The 27,628-nt window shown below is 41.2% G+C and overlaps 1 protein-coding gene across 1 annotated transcript in view; it reads right to left on the reverse strand.

Moving 5' to 3' along the window:
• R3HDML (R3H domain containing like) overlaps positions 1 to 10,699 on the reverse strand; it is a 35,356-nt gene extending 24,657 nt beyond the window's left edge. The window contains exons 1-3 of the mRNA XM_075215318.1: positions 10,430 to 10,699; positions 9,211 to 9,532; positions 1,996 to 2,114 (exon numbers count right to left, since the gene is read on the reverse strand). Of these exons, the coding sequence (XP_075071419.1) occupies positions 1,996 to 2,114; positions 9,211 to 9,471 (380 nt within the window). The 5' untranslated portion in view covers positions 9,472 to 9,532; positions 10,430 to 10,699. The remainder of the gene's footprint in view (positions 1 to 1,995; positions 2,115 to 9,210; positions 9,533 to 10,429) is intronic.
• Positions 10,700 to 27,628: the final 16,929 nt, after the last annotated feature.

The raw sequence follows: 27,628 nt of genomic DNA on the forward strand, positions 1-27,628 counted from the left end.
GATTATGGACAGGGTGATAATGAATTAAATATAAGGCACTGAGGACCTTTTGTGGCAACTTATGAATTAAAAAAATAAAATAAATAATAATAATAAAAAGGAGGGATTATGATGAGAGAGCAGGGAAAGAGGATAAAGGTAGTAGAGGATGTTGATGATTACAGGTTGAACTGATAATTATGAGTGGGAAAGGAGATTGTGCAAGTCATATGCACATTAGGACTTAAAGAACAAATTAATGCTTTCATTCTATTAAATAGTAAATAAAATAGTGTTGGAAAAGTCACAAACATATAACCGTGTTAAATGTTTGGCCTTGCGTTAAGCATAACAAAGTTTGAAGGATAGCTACTAATATGTTACCATATATATTTGCATATTATTTGTATGCATTTATCCTTAAAGCCTCTAAACTTTTAAGAAAAGCTTAACCGCTGCCTGAATGAGTGTTAGGGGTACCTTACTTATCTTAGAGCATAACCTCTCAGTGTTAGGGAGACAACCTGTAAAGAGCTACCTAAATTCAATAACGGAGTTTAGAACATCCGGCAGAAGATTTGGTGCCCTGGGGGAAACTCCAGCAGAGCACTGGGCAAAAGGGATCCCTCTAGCCTTGTGGTAAATGGGGTCCGAAGACCTTTGCTCCTCCAATGGGCATTTTGGCTTTGGGAGGAGGCGGGGTTCCGGGATAAAGGGGCATTTCTTTTAGAGATACTCCTGTGCACGTTTTTGTGTTTTGCACTTATTTGAGCATCTCCAGGGAGATCTCCAAAGTTGGCCATGACTTTGGGGCATGGCCACATTAAGTGCATCATTAGGCCTCGCAGGGCCAGGATGGGGGCAGGGCCAGGATGACACAATTAGCCCCGCCCCCATCCAGTTCACAAACGAAGCAAAATTCATGAGGTTGCCCTGCTCTCCCGGTAATCCGGGTTAGCTCCCAAAAGTTTGCGAGTCTACCTGACATTCCGGGAAAGTAGGCATCTATGATATAATGTCACACACCCCAATTGCTGCAGAGTAGCATCACTAGTCACACAGCAACAGACTGTGACATGATTTTCCAGATTTGAGTTTTTATTATTTATTAGGAATAAGGAGAACTGCAGTCTAAAATATTGCAAATAAACATTTTGTGTAATAATAGTAGTTAAAATTATGTTTAAGGCCTACACAATTTCTCCATATTATGTTTCTGGTGATCAGACAGCAGGAATGTTTGCAAGTGATTTGTCTACACACAGATTGCTTATCAAGACACTTCCTCTTTCATGATTTTATGGAAAGGTCACAGAAAAATATTTTTAAGAGGGAAGTTGACAGTAATGACTGCAATGGGAGCTGTTCAGAATAAATATATGGTTCTGAGTGCTGTTTATTCTCTGTAACTCATTGTTATGGTGGCGTCAGATGGGCACTTTGTACACAGGGCCATCATGAAGAATTTTGGGCCCCGGTATAACAACTTCTTGGGGCCGGTTACAGCGCAGCATCATCATCATCATCATCATCATTTATTTATATAGCGCCACTAATTCCGCAGCGCTGTACAGAGAACTCATTCACATCAGTCCCTGCCCCATTGGAGCTTACAGTCTAAATTCCCTAATATAGAGACACACTCACACACAGACAGACAGAGAGGGAGAGACTAGGGTCAATTTTGATAGCAGCCAATTAACTTACCAGTATGTTTTTGGAGTGTGGGAGGAAACCGGAGCACCCGGAGGAAACCCACGCAAACACAGGGAGAACATACAAACTCCACACAGATAAGGTCATAGTCGGGAATCGAACTCATGACCCCAGTGCTGCGAGGCAGAAGTGCTAACCACTAGGCCACTGTGCTGCCCGCAACATTTTCTTAGCGTAATGACTCCTGCATTTTTTATCTGGAAAAGCGATAGCATTCATAGTGCTCATCTGATACCATTTTATTAGGAATAATTCTTCATTTTCATATGTGTTTGTTGCTGACAAAAACAAATTAATTACCTTCCTGAATGGATGGAGAGATTTTGACCCACATGGCGCATGAGCTGGTTAGGCCCGTGGTCCCATTTGCACTGGTTGGCCCAAGATTCTGCGGTTTTGGCTAACCGTTCATCCCATACCTTCATGAAAGAGAGAAATTAGAATTGGCAGTGGTTAAACACAGACAACATGAATACGTTGGAGCCAGGCCCAGACCTGGCACTTGTAGGCACACAAACTTTGTCAGTTGGCACCTTAAGCCATATCCCATCAACTAACCATAGCCTTAGATGATTTGTCACCAGTCCTCATCTGGCTCATATATCCAATAAATAATGGTGATTTAAATTGCAAGACTGTGGGCCAGAAATGCAAATGATGTTTTGTGATGTCATGATATTTATGTGTAAATCCGCCAGATATTATGTTAAGTGAAGCCATTATACTGAAGTCACTAAAAAGCATTGGTTTACGAACTTCAGGCCCTTACCCATTCGGGGTTAATGTTTTTCTGATATCCAGCCAATAGGATCCATGGGAGTGGCATAGTTTTCTCTTCAGATTACTCTCCATGGAAAGCTGGGTCCTTTCTTTCCCGTACTTTTCGGATGTCCCCCGCCCCCAGCTAGATGTTAGCCATTGTCTTGTTTAACAATCTTTTTCCGCTACAGAGGAGGCGCAATGGGTAGGAGAGCGATCCAGTCAGCGACTAAGCACAACGGTACTTACGCTACTTGGCCGAACGTCACTGCCCCTTTCAAAGTAACATGACTCTTGATCCTTCTGCGTGGAGGATCCCTTGGCGTGCTTTGTGTGGCCGCCATGTCAAGTCCTGAAGGGAGCAGTCACGCTGATGCCTGATTTAGCACTGGCCAATGTTAAGGGATTATTCCTTGGTCTAGTTTTAATGCCATCTTGGCATTGCACTATTTGGTTTAATTACTACGTTTGCTCTCACCGCTACCATTCATAATCTTGCAATTAGTAATTTGTTATTAATAAAACTGCGACCCTTTTGCCAAAAGTTAATAAGTGTCTGTGTGGTTATTTGGTTTTATTAAAGGTTACACTTATAACATATGAAGGTTACTTAAGGTGCGTGAAAGGAAAGACATTAACCATATGCGTTTTATGCAATTCATATGGAGTTTGTATGGCATGTGAAAGTGGCAGCATCTGGGCGGGAGGGGGAGGCAGCATCTAAGGGGGAGGGGTGGTGACAACCAAAGGAGGGCTAGGCCCACATGCAAAAATGAGATTTTGTTTGGCATGATCAGTTATTGTAATGAGATCGGTAGACAATTACCACAAAGAATTCTAACAACTGCTGGATTACTGCTGGTATTTTGCTCACATTAACCACTAGATGTCCCCACAACACAAAAACTTAGCAAAGATTACATCATTACAGAGATTTGAGTGACAAATATCAACAAATTGGTTCCCATTGACATAATTGCTTTCTACATATGTATGAATTGTAAAACTTCAAATGAATGCATGAGCATTTCATACATCACCTGACTTCGATGCATAAACATTATCAGCAAGTTAAGTTCCCTTGATCCATCCTGTGACACACCAAATTCATCAATTTCTCAGTTTCTTCAGCCTTATATTGCAGCCATATTAGTACAGATTCTAAACAATCTGTTTATTTAGTCACTATACGCATGGTAAGCCACTGCTTTAAATATAAGTGATGTGTTGCTCAGTTACCGACTATGCTATATCTTATTTTACCGTCTTTATGTAAACGTTACCGTACTTCTAAAATCTGTAGTAAAATACAAATGGACAAAAGACCCCTCCTTGTGCAATACTTATGACCTTATTTATAAATACAAATTGCATACTGCATATAAGATCATAAATAGCCCATCTGTAAACCAGGGTTTCCCAAACCCAGTCCTCAGGGCTCCCTAACAGTGCAGGTTTTCCATATCTCCTTGCTGGAGCACAGGTGTAGTCATTACTGACTGACACATTGTAACAGATCCACAGGTGGTCCTAATTATGTCACATGTGATCCAGAAAACCTGCACTGTTATGGAGCCCTGAGGACTGGGTTTGGGAAACCCTGCTGTAAACTATGGAAATCCGATGCTTCGCATACAGCTTTCTGCTCTGTTTATCCAGACACACTGATGGATTAAAACAATGGAGGGAAAAAGCAATAGTGCACTATTGTTTTTTAGAAACACCCGTGCACAAACCACACGCAAACTTGCTTTACATAGCACCTAATTCTTTATATCAGAGTTTTTCTACGCTCACTTCGCTCAAGCCCTCTATAAGGCCTCTATTTATTACTCATCACATTTTATACATGATGTATTTCAATGCTCTACGCAAAGATAACGAATTAAATATTGTGCATATTTATTAAAAACTTCAACAAGAACAGCAGTCATGAAAAACTGCTGTTACTGTGAAGACCTTTCTCCTATGTCCTCTATGGTCACTATCACAAAGTGGCCTCTTTGCAATAGTGACCAAAGGCGAGAGCAGTAAGATGTGGTGAGGGATCCGGAGATCCCTCTACCAAAATGCTCTCCCGCATAGGAGCAGAGTGGAATAATTACACATACGGAAATGTACGCCAGCCTGAGACATTACCGTATGTGCAATTGCCTTATCAGAATTTATTAAATTGTGGTATATAGCAGTCCCCATAGACTTCTATGGGGACTGCTCTGAATTTCAAAAAAATGCAAAACAGCAGATATCTACAATATTGTTATGAGGTTGCTATGAGTAACAGCACTTTTTTGCAGTTACCCATGTACCAATTTTCATAAATGCTCTCACTGCTACTGTATTAAGTAGACTGAATGCTAGATAAGCCTCAGGATCAGAGTGTAAGAGTGTTTGCACTTTGTTCGATATCTGCAATAATTAATAAACAAAATACCCTACTAGCAACAATGCATGAATGCATGTTACCTAACACTCTTTTTTTAAAACTAATTCCACCCAAATCTGAAAATTCATTTAACTTTTGATTTAATTAAGCGGCCTTAAGTAATATACAAAGTTTTACATACAGTTGCCCTGTAGATATGATGATTCACATTCTAAATTAGTCAATGATATTGCTCTAGTATGGCTTCTTAAAGAGTTGTCAGACCCCCCTCCCATGACCATTTCATTGGTATAAATGGGAAGTTCAAGAGGGAGGAGCTTTGACAACCTGAACAAGACTGCCATAAGCAGGAGAGAGGATCTCCTGCTCTAACTGGTAGATGCATTTGATGATTAATTTTGTATTCCATCTTTGGGCACCTGATTCCACAGGGCCACGGAAGACCGGCACGTAGCAGGATGCATACTGAGTGCCTTAATTAAAACCAGCTTACTGTGTAAAGCTGTCAGTTAGTAACTAACACTATGAACATCTTATTGATGGATCTAACACATATACACATCTATTACCTATTTTATTCCATTACCATTACCACCTGGGATTCCTTGATAAGCTCTACCGAGGGCCTGCCTGGAGTCATGGCTTGCTGATCAATACATGTGGATACATTGTGAGACGTTTTTTTATTACAAGCTTTGACTAACCTTGTTTGTCCCACTCACATCTAACTAACACTTGGCACTCGTTGAGTAATGCTGCTGTTGGGGACTGCTGCCCCCTAAGTATTATAGAGTTCCTGATTGGAGTTAATGGTGGCTAAATATTTTTTGCTTTATTCAGAGTGAGAGGTCAGTTCATTTGTCTAGAGTATCTTTATGTTTTTTCACAGTGCGCACGCTCAGAAAATCATACACAACCTGCGACTTTTGGGCACTTATGGCTTCTTGGAGAAGATTCAATTAGCTGCAATGTTCCGAGGAACATTGCGGCTGCGCATTTTTACCAATTATATAGCAAAAAGTAACGCTCACTTTTGCTCGCATCTCTATGGGGCGCAAGCAAAGATGAGTGGATATTTTGCTAAAACAATCGCCGCCTAGTGTCCTGGATTTTTTTACAATCGTATTTGCCCCATTATGTCTGAAGAGGCTTGACAGGGGACTGAAAGGGTATTGAATGCCCAGCAGTGGCGGATCCAGGGGGGGGGGGGGGGGGGGCGATCGGCACTATGTGCAGGTCCGTTCAGCAGTGACAGGCAGGGACGGTGTGCTGCCGGCTGCTCTGATTGTGTTTTAAACACGCTGGCAGCCTCAGATGTAAAAAAAGGGGGCGGGGCCTAAATTGCCCCCCCTAAATCGCCCCGGGTGGAAGAATTCTCTAGATCCGTCCCTGATGCCCAGTAATGGCATTTTCAAGCAACTGAATACGGATTCAGACTGAGATGTAGTCACAGATATGGCTGAAGAAGCATTTTTATTTGCGGATGGTCAGGGGCAGTAAGTAAGGGATGATGATGATGATGATGATGATGACGATGAAGAACACCTGAACTAGCAAACCACTAGTAATTAGACATTTGTGAATGATTCGCCACCACTTATTGAGACTTTCATAGTCGCTCGGCCATAGATTAGAATTTGCTAAGTGTGTTGTTGCAAATATACAAAAAAATTCCTTGTTTTATACACCTGTCCGGAAGTTGTTTCTGCTGTATAAATTAAGTTATTAGTTTAAATGATGATTCACAGCAATTGCGTTCTTAACTTGTTAAATAAAATCTTTTTGCACATGTTCACAAGTTGGATGTAAGAGTCTGAGGGGTGTGTATCTGTTGTCTGCTACTCATTCAGACCTGGACGCATCTTCAACTCTGAACACAGCATACATATGCAAAAAGTAGCGGGTGACTTTCTCAGTTGTGTTCAAATCTGAATCAGGCACTTTATGTGCAATTATTATTGAGAAGGTCCTACGTTTTAAATACTTTTTTTTCATCACATTGTTCGTTTAGTAAAATAAGTTCTCATGTGTACGGCTGTTTCTGCCATAATCAAAATTTAGTTTAGTTAGTTATTTCAACATTAGAGTAATCCTTCCAGCGCTATCCGTATTTCAATTATTTTCTATGAAGTGCTATTGAGGTTGTTAATAGCAGTGTTAAGGATTTCTGTGTCTTACTTATAATTAGAATTAGTTAGCAACTGGCCTTTAATTGGTGACCACTCTGTCTAACGGTTATCTTTTCTTTATAGAACGAGGAAAGATGGTGTCAAGGAAATGCTGGCGGTACACTAGACTCATAAAAGTGTGGATAAAGCTGATGGGGAAATTTGTGGCTTGTAACAGGGGAACAATGGACAGGTACATTTAGCTGGAAAGTGAATTACACATGACTTTTTAATAGTGACAAAGTGCACCTAATGGAGATTGGGCTAGACATATGGGACCTCATTTAGAGTATGTAATATTAGCATTAACTTATGGCTGCAACCTTGTGGCCTAATGAGTGTTTTGCATTGCATATATCTTAATTTAAATATAACTCCAAATGCAACTTAAACATGGGTCTCCAAACACATCGTTATGCATCTGGAGCAAGAATACAACAGTCATCATCAGGTTGTGTGACATGTATCATCAGGTTGTGTGACATGTATCATTAGGTTGTGTGACATGTATCATTAGGTTGTGTGACATGTATCATCAGGTTGTGTGACATGTATCATCAGGTTGTGGGGCATGTATCATCAGGTTGTGGGGCATGTATCATCAGGTTGTGTGGCATGTATCATCAGGTTGTGTGGTATGTATCATCAGGTTGTGGGGCATGTATCATCAGGTTGTGTGACATGTATCATCAGGTTGTGTGACATGTATCATCAGGTTGTGTGAAATGCAGGGCCATCTTAACAACATTATGGGCCTCTGGGCAAAGCAGTGCACCAGGGCCCCTATATATATATATATATATATATATATATATATATATAGATAGATATAGATGTATAGAGATATAGATAAAGATAGAGATATATAGAGATAGAGACAGATAGATGTACTTTCTCAGTGACCCTTGAAGGTTTTTTTTTGCAGGTTTTTTTCTTTTGCAGGATTATTTATTCTAACTAAGAGCCCTGCCTAGGGGGCCCCCTTGCCTGTGGGGCCCTTGGGCACCTGCCCATCGTGCCCAATGGAAAAGATGGCCCTAATGGAAAAGATGGCCCTGGTGACATGTATCATCAGGTTGTGGGGCATGTATCATCAGGTTGTGTGGCATGTATCATCAGGTTGTGTGGTATGTATCATCAGGTTGTGTGACATGTATCATCAGGTTGTGGGGCATGTATCATCAGGTTGTGTGGCATGTATCATCAGGTTGTGGGGCATGTATCATCAGGTTGTGTGACATGTATCATCAGGTTGTGGGGCATGTATCATCAGGTTGTGGGGCATGTATCATCAGGTTGTGTGACATGTATCATCAGGTTGTGGGGCATGCATTTTGTAAATTATTAGAAATGTATTCTATTTTTTAAATAATAAAAATATATGTGCATATGATCATCATCATCAGCAGCAGCAGCATTAGCATGTACCTTTATAACAGGGCTCCAGGAGCTGCAAATGTTACGCCTCTATGAGAAGATGCTGCCTGTTCTAAATAGGTTACATTAATTAATCTTTCAAAATTCTACATATATATTGGTAATACCAGGTGCCACAAGGAACCTCAAAATTTATTAAATCGATCAATTGAGTGTAGGGAACATTTGCTATGTTGGAGTCTAAAATATATGTTTTCATAAACAGATAAAGCAACAGAACTACATGCATTTTTAGAATCATATTACATGTTAGAAAACATAAGTTTGGTATTATTGATTCATATAGATATTAGAAATCACTGCAGAACTTTTACAGTAGTATGTGTGCTTGTATAGGACAGGTACACGTGCTACATCACATTTTGAATACTGATTTTATACACACAAATATGGTAAATAGAATTGCTGCCAAAGTATATTCTACAAAACTACATCTGATTTGAATGGAAGGGCTCTGTGTCTGTGTGTCTTGTGGTCATAAGTGGCACTGCAGATCTTGGCAGGAATTCTGCTATGCTCACATAATGTACAGTACAGTAAGACAATGGGTACCTCATCTGTGTATATTTTATACTAGATTGATATGCAAGTGACTATGCGTGTAGTTGTGTGGTGGTGGTGGGGGAGCAAATCAATCACAAGTACAAAGGAAGGAAAAGACAACTTGAAAGCATACCCCTTAGCGGATACATTGAAAAGTATGTCGAATGGATGATACATATTCGCACTACATCTACTGTATTCCATCCTGGACCCAGCACTTACCATGTATTCCATATTAGCAGCTGGAGGAAAGACTTTGGACCGCACCTGGTTGTGATAGTCCAACAAGGCACTCATGTCTCTGGAAGATATGTAACGTTTTCTCCTGTTTCTAGGAATCCCAATACCAAACATGAGATCACTTTTAGTGCTGTTGGAGGGATGCAGCAATTCAGTAGCGCCGGCCAGCACAAAAGAACTAGACAGCTGTATAATCCACGGGAGCAAGCCAAGGAGGTACGGATGGATGTGTATCAATGTCATATCTTTACTGGGGAAAGTTTGAGAGCTACCAATTGTTCCCTCTGCCTTCAAAAGTCCTTTCCTAAAGAAAATGTGTTATCCAATGAAATAAATCTTGGTTACTTTACTATTAAGGACATAAATTACTTTTCTATAAACACAAGTCATTTTATATTATGTTTCATATAAGCTTGTATAATGTAACTATATTTCCACTTCTTGTTTTGATATGATATTCCTTATTTGTATTACTATTCACCAATTTGATTTAGAGGTGCACAAGAAAACATAGATATATTGACAAAAATGAAATAAATGAAATACACCATATAGTTTGATTAATGTTATTTTAAAACAAAAAGCCATAACTAATATTTTGAATAAGGTGCTACAAAAAATGTAAGTAGATAAATAAAAAACAATCATAATTAAAATATGTAGTTAGTAAATAACAACATAAATAATATTACATTTGTAAAACATCAATAAAAAGTTATATTTAATTGTCGATTTTAAATAATATGTATTGTCTACTCTTGCACTGTCTTAATATTACCTGTTCAAAATGTTTAGTGTGAAATAATAATTTAATTTATGTGCCTTTAAAAAGCATACACCTAATTATCACAATATTGTGTGTCAGGCGCAGCAGTGGATTAACAATAATTAAAATAATTTAAAAAAAATTAGCTGTACGTAAATATTCTATTTAAAATGTATAATAATATATAGCGAATCAATACAGTAACAGTGTATAAATATATTACTAGGAGAGATGTTATCGCCCAGTCCAGTAAATAGTGGACTAGCACTCAATTAAAAAATGCTGTGCTAGGAAAGACTATATATTCAAAATATCTAAAAAATATTTGCAAAATATAGTAGCAGGACACTGTAAATACAGTAGCAGGACACTATCTATTCTTGGCTCAATATATATTCATAACCCTGCAAGTGGATAGTACAGTGATCTACATACCTGAATCAGTGAGTAAGGAACAGCTGAGAAGAGTTTGCAGTAGACTGAAGGAGTGACCTTTGCAAGCAACCTGTTCATCCACAAGAAGCAGAGAGAGCTTTAACTGGGACAAATCCTACATGTCTTTGATGACAGCTGAAACTGAATCTGCATCTTAACTCTTCCCCCGGGGAATGTCTTGAAGTTGGAATGAAGATGTGATAGGTGATTTAGTGCCTGTTCAATGTTAGCAAACAGTCACACAGACACACACATACATACACACACACACACACACACGGAGCAAGTTTCTGCTAGCGTAGAAAGAAGACTGAGATTCATTTGAAATGCAGTAATATTCCACCAGCATAAGGTTAAATCCTTTGTTGTACTCGCTTCAAGTTTTATTATGACTATAGTATTTTCCCTTACATGACCTTACTATCGTTTTGAGCCTATTTTGATACAGCATATCCAAATATCCTCTAAATGGAAACAGAAGGATTTGTAAATATCTGTGTAAGGAAACCTTGGCATGTTGAATTGCCCTGGCTTGAATTGTTTTTCAGATCATTTCACGGAAAGGACATTAATATATATTTTTAGGGGTTATCAAGGCAAAACAGACATTTCCTCCAAGAAACCAAATACAATAGTTCTCCACAGTTTTATGGTAATTTATCCAGGCTGACAAATCACTTCTGTAGATACTGACAAATTACAGTTATGAAAGTACCTGATTACATTAAGATTAAGCCAAATAACATTCCTCTACCCAAATTCTCACACAGTTCTACTAAAAATGTAAGAAGCATAGTTCATGTTAAAAATAAGCTTTGACATTTTAAATATACACCAGCCAACAAAAATTATAAAATCTGCTAGCTGCAACTCGGACCAACTTTTTAGCCATAACTATTCATTCCTCCTTTATATGGCCAATCCCATGGCTGGGCAAAGTTGACTCTTTTAGACTCTTGCCTCCTACCTTTCAACTGGCCCATATTGCTGCCTGTGTTTCTTTACCCTCCATCCGCCTGGTAATCTGTAAAGGTATTAACTTGTATCTGTTAGGTGTGAGGCTTATAATTATAAGCCAGTCTATCTAAGGACATGTTGATGTCATGGTTGCAACCGGTGCATATGTCCAAAATACTATAAAAAAATGTATATTTCATATCTATCTATCTATCTTTATATTTAGTGGTCGAAATGGGCTAGTATATGGTGGTATACCATATTGTCACTTCTAATACTGCCTCCATTGTAAAACTTTCAATTTCCATTCACTTACATTTTCCATATACCACTTCTAAATTTCCACTTTGAGCACTATATGCACCAATCAGCAACAACATTAAAAACACTGTGAAGTCAATAACATTGATTATCTCGTTACAATGGCACCTGTCAAGGGGTGGGATATATTAGGCAGCAAGTGAACAGTTGGTTCTCGAAGTTGATATGTTGGAAGCAGGAAAAATTGAAAAGCGTAAGGATCTCAGTGACTTTTTGACAAGGGCTATATTGTGTTGGATAGACGACTGGGTCAGAGCATCTCCAAAACGACAGGTTTTGTGGGGTGTTCCCGGTATGCAGTGGTTAGTACCTTCCAAAAGTGGTCCAAGGAAGGACAACCGATGAACCAGCAACATGGTCATGGGCACCCAAGGGTCACTGATGCACGAGGGGAGTAAAGACTAGCCCGTCTGGTCCAATCCCACAGAAGAGGTACTGTAGCACAAATTGCTGAAACAGTTAATGCTGGCTATGATAGAAAGATGTCAGAACACACAGTGCATCACAACTGCGTATGGGGCTGCATAGCTGCAGACCAGTCAGGGTGCCCATGCTGACCCCTGTCCACAATCAAAAGCGTCTACAGTAGGCACATGAGTGCCAGATCTGGAGCAATGGAAGAAGGTGGTCTGGTCTGATGAATCACCAGGATGCACTATGCACTATGGGGTTAGAGATGGCACCAGGATTCACTATGGAAATAAGGCAGAAAAGTGGAGGCAGTGTAATGCTCTGGACAATGTTCTGCTAAGAAACCATGGGTCCTGGCATTAATGTACCACCTACCTAAACATTGTTGCGGACCAAGGACACCCCTTCATGGCCACAGTATTCCCTGATGGCAGTGGCTTCTTTTAGCAGTGTGTCCTGCCAGACTGCAAAAATTGTTCAGGAACGGTTCGAGGAACATGACAAAGAGCTCAAGGTGTTGACTTGAGTTGTGCTGGAACAACACTTCCAAGCCATGGAGGCCCCACCTCACAACTTACAGGACTTAATGGCTCTGCTGCTAACATCTTGGTGCCAGATACCACAGGACACCATCAGAGGTCTTGTGGAGTCCATGCCTTGAAGGCTCAGAACTGTTGGCGGGAGGGGGAACTACACTATGTAAATATATATATATATATATATATATATATATATATATATACATATATATATAGTAAATGTGCCCACTTCTTTACATTGCAAGGATATGATATGTTATCATGTAAATGTCACGTATCCCTAATATCCCACTAATCCTTATAATGCAAGGTTTCCTAGATGAAAACTGAAGCAACATTAGAATTCACCTTTTATACAAATATTATTCTCTAGAGTGTCATCAGATAATATAATCACATTTGCTTCTTTACTTCTGGTATATATATATATATATATAGACACACACATATATATATATATATATATATATATATATATATATATATATATATACATATACACATGAGGTGACATGCACGGATTTTCACAGGTTATATTCACAGCAATGGTGATTATTAAATAAAGTGTATGTTTTCGGTACAAAAGCATAACTTTCCTTAGGAATTACGTCCTTTAGCGCCACCTCGTTTGGACTGCATACATAGTCCTACCTTGGAAGAGGATTGCAGAGGAATGCAACTGGTTAAAGTGCATGATACAGTTTCTGTAGTGCCCAGGTCCAGGATATATATAAAAAATCTTGCTGCAGTACTAAATTTGACCACCATATGGCGATGCAGTGATGTTGCATTTAAAACATATATTTACTGTACAAAATACATAGTATTCCGTTTTGAACTTGTAACTGTATATCAATATAAGACTTGATTATTTTTTCACAAAACAGCAGTAAAACTTGTTAGCAGTAACTGTTATGATTTTAACATTGGGTTAATGTGTTTCCTGCCCATTCAATACTGTTCATGTATTTTTCATTAAGGATCCTTGGTCGCTAGTTTTTCCACCATTCAGCTTCTTATCATGTTGATGAGTAAAGAGTGGTTTACCTACCGTCACAATAGAACATCACTTTTTATGAATATGCATTAGGACGTTGTCTGAGACACCAGTAATGTCATTATCAGTGATTCTCTGCAGGATAGAGTGACTGTGGGTCCAATAATCATTAATTGTGGAGAAGTTGCCTAAACCTTAAAAGATTTTACTAGGGTGCGTCTCCCCCTGTAGCCACAAGGATTGCTCCGTGCAGCCAGTTTTCCTAAGGTTCCTCTGTTTCTCTTACAGCCCTGGATGAAAAGATTGCTGCACAGATGGCATCATCATCATCATTTATTTATATAGCGCCAAAATATTCCATAGCGCTTTACAATTGGGGACAAACACAGTAAACTAATAAATAAACTGGGTAAAACAGACAAAGAGGTGAGAAGGCCCTGCTCGCAAGCTTACAATCTATGGACCAATGGGAGTTTGTAACATGAGGTTAAATCTACATTTTGCATTTCGGTCCAGCCAGACTGCAAAGGTAAAAGTGACTCATAAGCTAAATGATTCTGTCATACAACAATATTGGTCATGGGGTAGTTGTCTTGTGTGAAATTGTGTAATGGATGGTAATAGGGTAATGTAGTGAGGTTAAGAGGGCGGTTGAGGAATATTATAAGCTTGTCTGAAGAGGTGGGTTTTCAGAGAACGCTTGAATGTTTGTAGACCAGAGGAGAGTCTTATTGTGCGAGGGAGAGAATTCAATAGAGTGGGTGCAGCCCGAAAAAAGTCATGTAATCTTGTTATCTTGATAAAGGACCCTGTGTTTGGCCTGAACTGTCTGCTCCTCAGGAAAGGCACAAAAAGAATATTTTGCATTAGTAGCTAGTTTTGAGTGAAAATTGTCTTATTAGTGCTTTGCTATTTATTTGATCAGTGGCCATATATTTGGCACTTTACATTTCTACACTTTAAGTGCCTACTCTCCCGTAATGTCGGGGAGACTTCTTAATTTCAGGCAGTCCTCCTGGGCCCCTGGGTGAGCTGACTTTTCTCTGCAAATCACGTCATTTTAACCTGGCCCCCACCGTGGGGCCTAGGGCTAAAATTATGTGATTTGCAGCTCCATTCTCCCCTGCACTTGTCACTTGGCTCCCCATCCCCGGGACCTCTTGGAGGGAAGAATCTCTAAGTTTGGAAATATGCACGTCCCCCTATGTGATAGAAGAGGAGCTGCAGAGACAGCAATTAACACGGTCACAAAACTTTTTAATTGCATGTTGATGATCCCTATAAGTAAGCCTCCAATGTCTGGTAGTACAACTTAATTCAAAATCCCAGTCACTTAAAATTTCATAAATTATAAAAATGAATACATTCGGAAGTCAAAGTACCAATGAATGAATGATTGATAGACGTTAATAGCATACAAGTGATTGCACCTGACTCATCAAGACCATTTCTTTTTTTTTCGGCACAAATTTGTGACGACATCAAACTTGTTCACATGGGAGCCCCCGCACATATGACATCTTATTGTCAGTGCTGTAAAATTTATAACCATGGAATTTATTGTGCTCTGAGGTCAGGGCGTGGGAAACAAAGGTTTATTGTTTTGCTTTTTTTAGGACCAGGATTGCCTTATGAAGCTGCCAGAGGTGCCAGCCTTGATCCGTGTACTTAGGTAAGGGAATAAATGGATTAAAAAGGGTAGTGTGGGGGACTTATTTATTTTGAATAACACATGTTTTTCTTTGCTGCCTGAGTTTTTTTTACATGGTTTTATAAACAGGGGCGCACGCGTAAAAATACCCCCAAAACCATAACATTTTTAACCTGACATAACGCAAGATACGCTTAAAGCGCATCATACATTTTTAATGTACGCAATTTGCTATTTTAATGGATGTGAATCCACTATGAATTTTTACATTGAATAAGGAGAGTGCCCATGAATATATAATTTTTCATAAATATAGATAATATTTAGTCTTGCTTGCTCCTTTGGCAGTGACAGTGTTAATTTACATCCAGATGTTTTGCTGTTCAGAGAGCTGGGAATTTTGATTGCAACGTAAGATGTCCATGGCGTACAGTTTCAGTACATTGTTATTTGGTGCATGCTGAAAGTTTACCTAATCAGCCCTCTCCTAGTTAAATTCTAAATTCCAAGAACTGGTAGAGACTTGTGTTCCTGCCAGGTGTAATATCCTGCAGTGTAGCAGTCCAGACAAGACCTTCTGCCAAAGCACACAGCATCTGTAGAGAGCGAGAACCACTAACAGCCAAAAAGTGACTGCAATAAAATACATTTATACAAGAGATACAATGAATCTGAAACAGTGAAAATAAACATATAGACCTTAGCCAGACAAAAAATATATTTCTATGCCCGGCAATATATGTTAAATAAAATTATTAGTGTAATAATACTTGATCTGATCACATGGCGATTTCTACAATATAATAACCCATATTTAGTTTCAAGGAAAGCTGTGTATTCCAAAACTTTAGAGGTCTGTTTAGAAAAGTGATGATAACAAGTTAGAATAAAATGTGCAGGCTCCAGATGGAGCATAGCTCGGGTTTATCCCTGCATAGCAGAGAGGGGCCCTTGTATTAAGAGGATTTAGATATTTTTTTTTTGTGCTTAGGGATCAAAAATTGAAATCGATAGTTCAATAGGTAAAGGTATTAACTAGAGATGAGGAACTGAATTCATCTAAGCTTCACAAACTTAGGGGGTTTATCACATTTTGTCCTACTAACAGGGATGGAGAGAGAGAGAGAAAGAGGAGAGACAGTAAGCGATAGAGTAAGATGATGTCCCTGCACATCACTATCCTAGTCATGTGCCTTTCACTCCACTCAATATGATTAACTTCATTATATGTTTAACTATAACATACCAGAATAAATCCTGATACCCAAACAGTACTTATGTCAGAAATTGACTGCTAAAAATTCAGAAGCACACTGTTGCTGCCATTTGGCAGATCATCATCAACAACTGTAACCTTTGACACAAACTATGGATTGTACTCATTGTTTTCATGGCAAACTTTGCTAAGTTGTGACAATCTTCAAGAACCTGTCAAATAGAAGCAACAGTTTTTTTCTGAGTTTTAAGCAGGTGATTTCAGTCAGAAATCCTATTTCAAACATCAGTATTTATACTTGTAATTTATAGTGACCAACATAATAGTTTTAAAACAGGAAAAAAAATATTGAGTGGTGTTAACCTTTAGTGTACCCAATGCTTGACTCTGTCATCATGTGAGTATGGTGTATAAAGATATAGAAAATGTAAATGCAGAGTTAAAGGAAGTTACAATGAAACATGAATTATTTGAATTTGAGCATGTTTTATTAAGTTATTTAACTAACTGAAAGTTATTACTTCTCATATTCAAGCAGGAGTTTTTTGTGACCAGTGTCACTGGTTCCAAGTGATATGTTGTAGTCCTATGAGTATGGAATCAGCCCACATTATGGCTCCTTCCCTTGTGTGTAGGTGATGAGTACACTTTTAAATATGCTATTAATATCAATATCACAAAGTGGGTTGTGTGGCTATTACTTTGGGAAACTGGCAGTGGCAGACTATAATAGGGGGTGAATGGGGCTATGGCCCCATACCCCATTTAAAATCCCATTTGAGTCACATTAATGGTGCTAAAGAATCTATGGCGCCTAACAAAAAAACATTGATGATGGTTACAGGCTAGAGATAGTCACCTCCTAGGTTGTATGCACGGCCTAATGAGGGTAAGATGTGCCACACCTGGTTCAGAGACTACTCATTGTAGTCATGTTTAAAATATCATAGTTGAAGCAAGTTATTTGCAAGATTATTGGTTCACCTTATGAATTTGAAAGGTCCACTGTATATCCATAGTGACTGTGACTGACTATATAAAAGTTGCAAAGAGAATTAAGATGAATCTTCACCTAAATATTTGCCATATGATGCCATTCTATGGTTGGCAGTTATAAGACTGCCCCCTATTAAATGTTACAGTTTGTAATATTGTAATGGAAGCTAGTGATGTCTGGTAGTTTTTACCTTACCATACTTATCAGTGATAACATTGAGCCTGTCCAATTGAAGAAGTCTATGTTGTCATTTGGATGGCAGTGATAAAAATACGTGTATTCTGTATATTAGTTAACAATATAACATGCTATTGAGGGCAGCAGTAAATTAACAGAGTTCACATTAGTTATTGCAGCCATGTTGTTGTTGGCAGCATAAGGTCCACCTGTCATCTACACACATTAAAGGCAGTCATTTTGTGAGCTAATTCAGTACTCATGAGTATACAGCCTATAATTAGGAACTAATAACACTGAGGTACATGTTTCTTGTATAAGGATTTTTTCTGTATCCCTGTATTAAGTTTTGTGTTGATCTGTGGATCCCAGTAAATTTGCTAGTAGAATCTGTTGAATGCTGATCTTTATAAGATGGCAGAGAAGTGCTTCTGCATCTGATGATTTCATCAGGCCTGATCATTAGCATAAAATACTGGCAGCTCCTTCCCATCATCATCATCATCAACATTTATTTATATAGCGCCAGCAAATTCCGTAGCGCTTTACATTTGGGAACAAACATTAATAAGACAATATTGGGTAATACATACAGACAGAGAGGTAAGAGAACCCTGCTCGAAAGCTTACAATCTATAGGACAATGGGAGTTAGAAACACAAGCATATTGCACAATGGACCAGCCAGACTGCAAAGGTAAAAGTACTGAGTGGGCTATGTGTGTTGCAATGTTGGTCAGAAGGTTGTTGTCTTGCGTTAGCAGTGTAGAGGATAAAAGAGTCATAAAGGGGAAAAATCATAAAGTATCAGTATAAAGGATGCATATGTACTCCTAGACATACCATGTTGTGATGCAAAGACTGCCTGCTTATGCATGTAGCACACAAATACCAAGCAGCTTCGTCATTACACTACGAGTTAGAATGTCTCTCCCAACAAAATCTGTTCACACATTTTCAATTTCTCCCCTCTTCAACGTAACATGGTTGTCACGTTAATGACTTTTTGCGGATGCCACTGACTGATTGTTACGGAAACTGATAAATATTTAGTGGATCTCTTGTAGCTGCCAACTAGTGAGGCTCATTCAGGGGCGCGGAGTCTAACAGTAGGTGGTGTTCACCAGTGACCCCCGCAAGAGGGTATGGAATTTGCTGCACCTATTCCGCAGGTCGCGGTTCCCAGAAAGAGTAGTGTCAGAGCAATAGACAGAGCCTGATACAGAGGAGGAGTGACGGTAAGTCAGAGAAATTCTGAAGGTATAGGCAGGGAAACTGGTCTGGTTATTACCAGGATCCAATCAACAAGAAAACAACCCAGAAACCCTGGCTCTCACTCTTTTCTCTCTACCATGAAGATTTCCCTTGCTCCAGGAGATGGATCAGGGTTAGACTTAGATAGTGGGATCCTCTGAGAGTGGCTGTTGTTAAAAGGGGTTGTTACAGGGCTGCCCCTTCTCATCCTAATACCACCCTTGGTCCCCTACTAGGATGACTCCTAGGAGTCTGGTGGTGTAATACAACATGAGACAATGGGGACATACTATTAAGCGGCAAAGCCAAGATGATTAAATGACACTCCCAGTATTAACACCTTACAAGCTTTGTCAGCCAGAACTAGCTTCCAGCTCATCAGGTCTTCCTGTAGAGAAGGAGGGGATGAATGAATGCAGCTATAGCCCCCTCACCTGTATCCTGGAACACCCGATCCTTACCTATAACCCAACTAGCTTCAATTTAAGAACAATCATCACTGCAATTTTAACAGTAAACAATAAACAATATACATTTTTACATATAGGCATGGCTACAATGTCCCCTTATCCACATGTAATTAGACACTGCATTTGCACTCTGGTGAGCTGGGGAACATTAAGAGGGCTATAAAAGTACATATTGTTATACTGCAAATGTTACGAGAAACGAGGAACTGCCACGGTCACTCACTGTATTTCTCGATCCGCTTCGGGACCCTTGGGCCGAGCTGAAGCAGGACTGAGACAGAACCTAGAGGCCTTGATGATCTCTCTGCTCATGTAGAGTCCTCAGGATAGCACAAGCAGTATAGGAGTATAAGGACCAGAGTCTGTGCCTAAATACTGGACTGGAATCCGATGTAATAACTAACTGGAACTGTTCGTGGGAACTCAATCCCGGCTTCTGTGGCCAGGCACACGGGACTGGAACCCACTAATAAGAACTCAGATAGGAAACACATGGAAACTCAGAACAGAATGAACTGGAACTGAAGACAGGGACTAGGAACTCAGAACTATGACAATGGCAAACTCAGGACTGCATGGCAGCCACAGACCTGGAACCCACAGACAGATACATGGAACTGGAAATAAGCCCTAGAGAATAAGAACCACCTATAGCAACTGAGCAGGTGATACTGATAAAGTCACTGGTACTGCAGAATAGATACTGGATGGTGCAAAGTTCTTAATGAGGTAAGTGCTCTTGCTGAATGTATAATATTGCAGGAAGATGAGCAGCTTGGAAGTGCAAAGTATATGCAGAATGATGAACTCCATGTAATGCAGGTTGCTTGAAAGAAGATATGCACTTTAGAATGCAGGGTAATTGCAAAGTAATATATAGTAGGTATTGCAGGATGTACCAAAAAGGTGATCTCTTTGTAACACAGGGAATCAGTAACAGTGCAGGAACAACTGGAGTCTGAAGCCAAGAACTATCCTCAGGAGAGAAGTATGTTGTTCTGGTAATGAACAGATATCAGCAACAGGTTTAAATAAAGTGTCCCAAACAACTATTGGCTGCACAGTTCATGTGATCACAGCTGCTGAATCTGGTTGGTCTGGAATGATTACCTGACTGCATCCAAGATGGCCATACCCATGCAGCAGAACAAACAGTATATGTTTGTTTACAATCAGAGGTGTGATGGACAAGAAGGCTGCAGGCTACCAGGAGGGACCCAGGTAGCCGTGATATGATAGTGGTGGATATGTTAAATGCGGCTAAGACCCCGATGTGTGACTGGAACAGACTGGTTAAGATGATATCAAATTCTTTTTGTCACATACCTCCCCCACTTTTTAGGCCTTATTCCCTAGTGGCTCAACTTAACTCAAGCAAACCTTTCTTCCTCAAGTCCAAAGTTTATGGCCTAAGTCACTGAACTGGTCTGCTGTAGACTCACCTGGGTCTGGTGGTAGGGTAGAAAGCAGTACACAGTTCCTTGATCTCCCACTAGACTGCCATGAGTGTGGGCATATCATTCCACCCAGCTGGGGTGGGGCTTTATGGTGCCCTGTGGCATAAGATGAGACAACAATGAAACTGGGCCACTCCTATTCAAACTTCTGTGGTAGCAGAGTTATAGTCCACCATCCTTGGGTGCCTTGTCCACCCTCAAATACCCAACTGCAAATAGTCCCTTGACAGGTAAATTTAGCCTTCTGTGGCAGTCTGGTGAGGCTTCTGAATGCCTGCCTCCTGGTATACCACATGACTTGCCCCCTGACTGGGTTGTTGGCCACAACTGTGGATATTTGTTAAGCTCTCTGTTCTTCGAGACCACACTTTCCTCCCACACATACCAAGTGAAAACTGTACAGAGGCAGGAAAGTTTTGGGGCTCCTCAGTTCTTTTGACCAAAGATCCAATCCTCCCTCCCCCTAAACACTCAAATGACAACTGCCAAGTAGCAGGAAAACTTTGCGACTCCTCATCCAGTTCTTTCTTCCCAAGATCCAATACCCCCTCCACCAAACCATTAAGTGATAACTGCCCAGTGGCAGGCAAATGTATGGACTCTATTAATTCTTTGCTGCTGGGTAATCCTCCGTCCCCTCCCAAACCAATTGTGGATGCCCCTGTATGTATGTTGGGGTGCATCTCCCCTCACTCGCTACCACATTCACCTGTTGCACTACTTCCCTTGCCTCTGGTGCATTTGGGTAGTGTGAATCTTCATAGAACCCAGATGTGTCCACCTGGAAGCAAACCAGTGGAAGGTCCAGTGCAGGCCTCTGGTATGGGTTTCCTGGATCCCCAGATTTGTAGCTGAAGTGCGGTGCTACAAAGTTTGTGGAGCTGCTGATTCTATGCCAGTGCCCTCTCAGGCTCACTCTCGGCCACCATATCCTCATCTGTCAGTTCTGCATAGGGAAAGGTGTACGAATAGTCTTCCCAGAGCCCTATGGTATTGGCCCCTGACATCTTCATGCTTTTTTCAGCCTCCCTTCCCTGCTGACTTGGAACCTCTGAACTAAGCGCTTAAATCTTTTGGCCCAATTATATCATCTTCCTCCAGTCAAACAATTTATTCATGTGGAGGGCTCTGGCCTCTCCCTCACATTTCACAAACACATCAAACAGAATTCCCAGCTTTTCCTACTTGTCAACTCCTTTCCGGCTGCTGACGTCGTTCCACACCATATGGAGGCACTGCCAGGAGAAAATGACCCATTACTCTATAAAGGTGTAAGCAGCAGCTCTGGGACCTGGAGGTATAATGGGGTGCCCCCATATATGCTGGTCATTGCATCATTAACGGATTGACCCTTTCTTCTCTTCTTCAGGGCTATTTTGGGGCTGGGACCTGCTAATGTATTGCACTGTGGGGCTAGAACACACAACAATCTTTCCACCTTACAGACTTCCAAGCCCTGTACAAGGTCTGCTGCGGGTTTTGGACCTGCTACACTTACTGGGGCCATTTTAATAGCACCCACTTTTAATAATTAGGCCTCCCTCCAGCTTCAACATCAAAATAATAGTATTCAAATTTGATTACTAGATCTCTTTCCCTTCAACTAGCCCTGACATTAAATTAATACGCAGTTAATAAATAAACCTATTTTCCTATAACCAATCCCAAAGTTAAATTAATAGTATCTCCCTTTAATAAATAAACTTATTTCTCTCCCTCCAAACAGCCATAGCAATAGATTAATAACATTTACGTGTAATAAATATAACCATTTCCCACAACCATCCCAGGCATTAAATACTTCATATTCACATTTAATAAATAGCCCTCTTCCCCAAACTTCCCCACACCCATTCAATAGCCCCAGGCACATCAGGGTTAATTTTGTGGAGCCTTGTTGGTACATAATACCAACGATAAATCAGCAACCAACCCAGAATTACATTAAAGGTCCTGTAATCTCACTTCAAAATAATAGGCCCCACTATCAAATTAAATATCCCCAACACCCCACAAATAAATTAATTAGCTCTGACCCATAGGCTACTATTAATTTAATAGTCTACATCCCACCCATATTATACCTATCAACTTCCTGTCAGCCAGAACCAGATTGGCCATTCTCTTATGATGTCTCTCATTAACAAAATGTTTCCACACACAGAAATGCCGCTCACTGGATGGTTTTGAGCACCATTCTCTGTAAACTCTAAAGACTGTTGAGTGTAAAAATTCCAAGAGATCAGCAGTGTCTGAGGTACTGAAACAACCCGTATGGCACCAACAATTATTCCACAGTAAGAGTCACTTAGATCACATTTCGTCTCTATTCTAGTGTTTGGTCTGAACAACAATTGCAATTTTTGTCTGCATGCTTTTATGTATCGAGTAGAATAAAGCAGAATAAAACATTGGCACAGTTATGCACCCAGATTGAGGTTAAACCAGGTAAAGACTTATGTATAGTTTAAAGTTTGGTTAACTTACATGATTTGAAAGCTCCTTCCTCTCAGCAAACAGACAGAGTGTGTCTGTTAGTGCAAACAGAGCCAGTGATGGGCGTTTCCTGTTAAAGAGAAGGTGTTTATGTCACCTGCCCATCAAGCTAAGGCTGGGGGAGGAGTATCATGTATAAAAGCTTGATTTGTGTCATTTGTTCACTGAGACCAACACTGGGGAAGCTGGCTGGTCTTGAGAGAGCTGGTCTATGTCTAGCTAGCGTTTAGGGTCTCCATAATTGTTGTGAAAGTCATACGGTGTCAAATACATTTTAACCATCCTGACAATAAAGCTGCATAAAAAGAAGAAGTTGTTTGCGTGTGCTTCAGCAGTAGCGGGCTCTTGCCACAAAATATATACACACACACACATATATATATATATATACATTATATATATATATATTATTTTTCCCAAAGTCTGCTGCTTCATTTTTTCTTATGGCAATTTGCATATACTCCAGAATGTCATGAAGAGTGATCAGATAAATTGCAATTAATTTCACAGTCCCTCTTTGCCATGACAATGAACTTTATCCCAAAAACAACATTTCCACTGCATTTCAGCGCTGCCACAAATGGACCAGCTGACATCAGGTCAGTGATTCTCTCATTAACACTGGTGAGAGTGTTGACAAGAAAGGCTGGAGATCACTCTGTCATGCTGATTGAGTTAAAATAACAGACTGGAGAATTTAAAAGGAGGGTGGTGCTTCAAATCATTGTTCTTTATCTGCTAACCATGGTTATCTACAAGGAAACACATGCAGTTATCATTGCTTTGCACAAAGGATGTTGCTGCTAGTAAGATTGCACCTAAATCAACCATTTATCGGATCATCAAGAACAAGGAGAGTGGTTCAATTATTGTGAAGAAGGCTTAGAGGCACCCAAGAATGTCCATCCACCGTCTCCTAAAGTTGATTCAGCTACAGGATCAGGGCACCACCTGTGCAGATCTTGCTCAGGGATGGCAGCAGGCAGGTGTGAGAGCATCTGCATGCACAGTGAGGCAAAGACTTTTGGAGGATGGCCTGGTGTCAAGAAGGCCAGCAAAGAAGCCACTTCTCTCCAGGAGAACATCAGGGACAGACTGATAATCTGCAAAAGGTACAGGAATTGGACTGCTGAGGACTGGGGTAAATTTTCTCTGACAAATCCCCTTTCTGATTGTTTGGGGCATCTGGAAAAACGCTTGTCCGGAAGGGGAGCGCTACCATCAGTCCTGTGTTATGCAAACAGTAAAGCATCCTGAGACCATTCATGTGTGGGGTTGCTTCTCAGCCAAGGAAGTGGGCTCACTCACAATTTTGCCTAAGAACACAGCCATGAAGAAAGAATGGTACCAAAACATCCTCCAAGAGCAACTTCTCCGAACCATCCAAGAACAGTTTGGTGACTTACAATGCCTTTTCCAGCATGATGGAGCACCTTGCCATAAGTTAAAAGTGATAACTAAATGGCTCGGGGATCAAAACATCAAAATTTTGGGTCCATGTCCAGGCAACTCCCCAGACCTTAATCCTATTGAGAACTTGTGGTCAATCCTCAAGAGATGGGTGGACACCCACAAATTCTGATAAACTCCAAGCATTCATTAGGCGAGAATGGGCAGTCATCAGTCAGTATGTGGCCAAGAAGTTGATTGACAGCATGCCAGGGCGAATTGCAGAGGTCTTCAAAAAGAAGGGTCAACACAGCAAATATCGACTCTTTGCATAAACTTAATGCAATTGTCAATAAAAGCCTTTGACACTTATGAAATGCTTGTAATTTTACAAGCAAGTATACCATAGCAGCATCTGACAAAAAAGGTCTAAAAACACTGAAGCAGCAAACTTTGTGAAAATCAATATTTGAGTCATTCTCAAAACTTTTGGATATGACTGTATATTATGATTAATATAGATACATACAAAGTCAATGTATTTATATAGATTTATAGATAGATTTAAGTTTTATTTGTTTATTTATTTTTCTTATGTTTTCAGCACCCTGTACTTTGATCAATGTTAAAAATCTGAAAAACATTTTTCATGTATGCTTCTGTTAAAGCACTTTATAAATAAAAATAATCCACCATCGTTTGTATTTTTGTCTTCAATGGGCAATAAAATAACATACCTTTACCTCTTAATTGTTCCAATTCTATCAGGATAGTCCTGATTTTAGGGAAGTATCCTGATCAGCCATGAACTTGTCCCGGCATGATGGACAGCTGGGAAATGTTTCCACTCTTCACTTTACATACATCTGTGTAAACCAGTTAGTGATGCACTCTTTATGTAAGAGAAAATGAAAGGGAGATGTAGGTGGTTGGAGGGAAGTGCAAGCTATGCCCTACATGGTGCTGGCCACGCCCACACAGTGCTGGCAACACCCACACACCACTGGCCACAACTCTGGTGGGATAACTCTTCTCACTATAGGCCAGTGGTTCCCAAACTTTTTCAGTTCGCGGCACCCTTAGAGTCTCCAAATTTTTTCAAGGCACCCCTCCAAAATAATTACTGAGCAGTCCTGTTTTAGAAGTAGTTGGGTCAAAAAATTGTAATAAGTATTTAGGTCACGACAGAAATACTTATTTAGTTGTATGCAAAAATGCCCCTCTGCATCCAGGCACACTCCCCCTCTGCATCCAGGCACACTGCCCCCTCTGCATCCAGGCACACTGCCCTCTCTCACGTTGCCCCCTCTGCCCTCTCTCACGCTGTCCCCCTCCTATGCCCTCTCTCACGCTGTCCCCCTCCTATGCCCTCTCTCACGCTGTCCCCCTCCTCTGCCCTCTGAACCCCCTCCTCTGCCCTCCTCCTCTGCCCTCTGTTCCCCTCCTCTGCCCTCTGTCCCCCTCCTCTGCCATCATTCTGTCCCCCTCCTCTGCCATCATTCTGTCCCCCTCCTCTGCCATCATTCTGTCCCCCTCCTCTGCCCTCTGTCCCCCTCCTCTGCCATCATTCTGTCCCCCTCCTCTGCCATCATTCTGTCCCCCTCCTCTGCCATCATTCTGTCCCCCTCGTCTGCCATCATTCTGTTCCCCCTCCTCTGCCATCATTCTGTCCCCCTCCTTTGCCATCATTCTGTCCCCCTCCTCCTCTGCCATCTGTCCCCCTCCTCTGCCATCTGTCCCCCTCCTCTGCCATCACTCTGTCCCCCTCCTCCTCTGCCATCATTCTGTCGCCCTCCTCCTCTGCCATCATTCTGTCCCCCTCCTCCTTTGCCATCATTCTGTCCCCCTCCTCCTTTGCCATCATTCTGTCCCCCTCCTCCTCTGCCATCATTCTGTCCCCCTCCTCTTCTGCCATCATTCTGTCCCCCTCCTCCTCTGCCATCATTCTGTCCCCCTCCTCCTCTGCCATCATTCTGTCCCCCTCCTTTGCCATCATTCTGTCCCCCTCCTCTGCCATCATTCTGTCCCCCTCCTCTGCCATCATTCTGTCCCCCTCGTCTGCCATCATTCTGTTCCCCCTCCTCTGCCATCATTCTGTCCCCCTCCTTTGCCATCATTCTGTCCCCCTCCTCTGCCATCTGTCCCCCTCCTCTGCCATCATTCTGTTCCCCTCCTCCTCTGCCATCATTCTGTCCCCCTCCTCCTCTGCCATCATTCTGTCCCCCTCCTTTGCCATCATTCTGTCCCCCTCCTTTGCCATCATTCTGTCCCCCTCCTCTGCCATCATTCTGTCCCCCTCCTCTGCCATCATTCTGTCCCCCTCGTCTGCCATCATTCTGTTCCCCCTCCTCTGCCATCATTCTGTCCCCCTCCTCTGCCATCATTCTGTCCCCCTCCTTTGCCATCATTCTGTCCCCCTCCTCTGCCATCATTCTGTCCCCCTCCTCCTCTGCCATCATTCTGTCCCCCTCGTCTTCTGCCATCATTCTGTCCCCCTCCTCTGCCATCTGTCCCCCTCCTCCTCTGCCATCATTCTGTCCCCCTCCTCTGCCATCTGTCCCCCTCCTCCTCTGCCATCATTCTGTCCCCCTCCTCCTTTGCCATCATTCTGTCCCCCTCCTCCTTTGCCATCATTCTGTCCCCCTCCTCCTTTGCCATCATTCTGTCCCCCTCCTCCTCTGCCATCATTCTGTCCTTCTCCTCTGCTACGATCCCTCTCACACTCTTTCCCGGGCCAGGCGCCAGCCACAGAAAAAAGAAAGAAAACAGGAACTTACCAATCCGCCGGGCGCCGGGACCCAGCAGCCTCCTCTCTCCTGCAGCTGTCATTGACGTCAATATTCAGTGACAGCTGCGGGAGAGAGGAGG

Source organism: Mixophyes fleayi, chromosome 6, assembly GCF_038048845.1.
Source record: "Mixophyes fleayi isolate aMixFle1 chromosome 6, aMixFle1.hap1, whole genome shotgun sequence".
Classification (NCBI taxonomy): Eukaryota; Metazoa; Chordata; class Amphibia; order Anura; family Limnodynastidae; genus Mixophyes; species Mixophyes fleayi.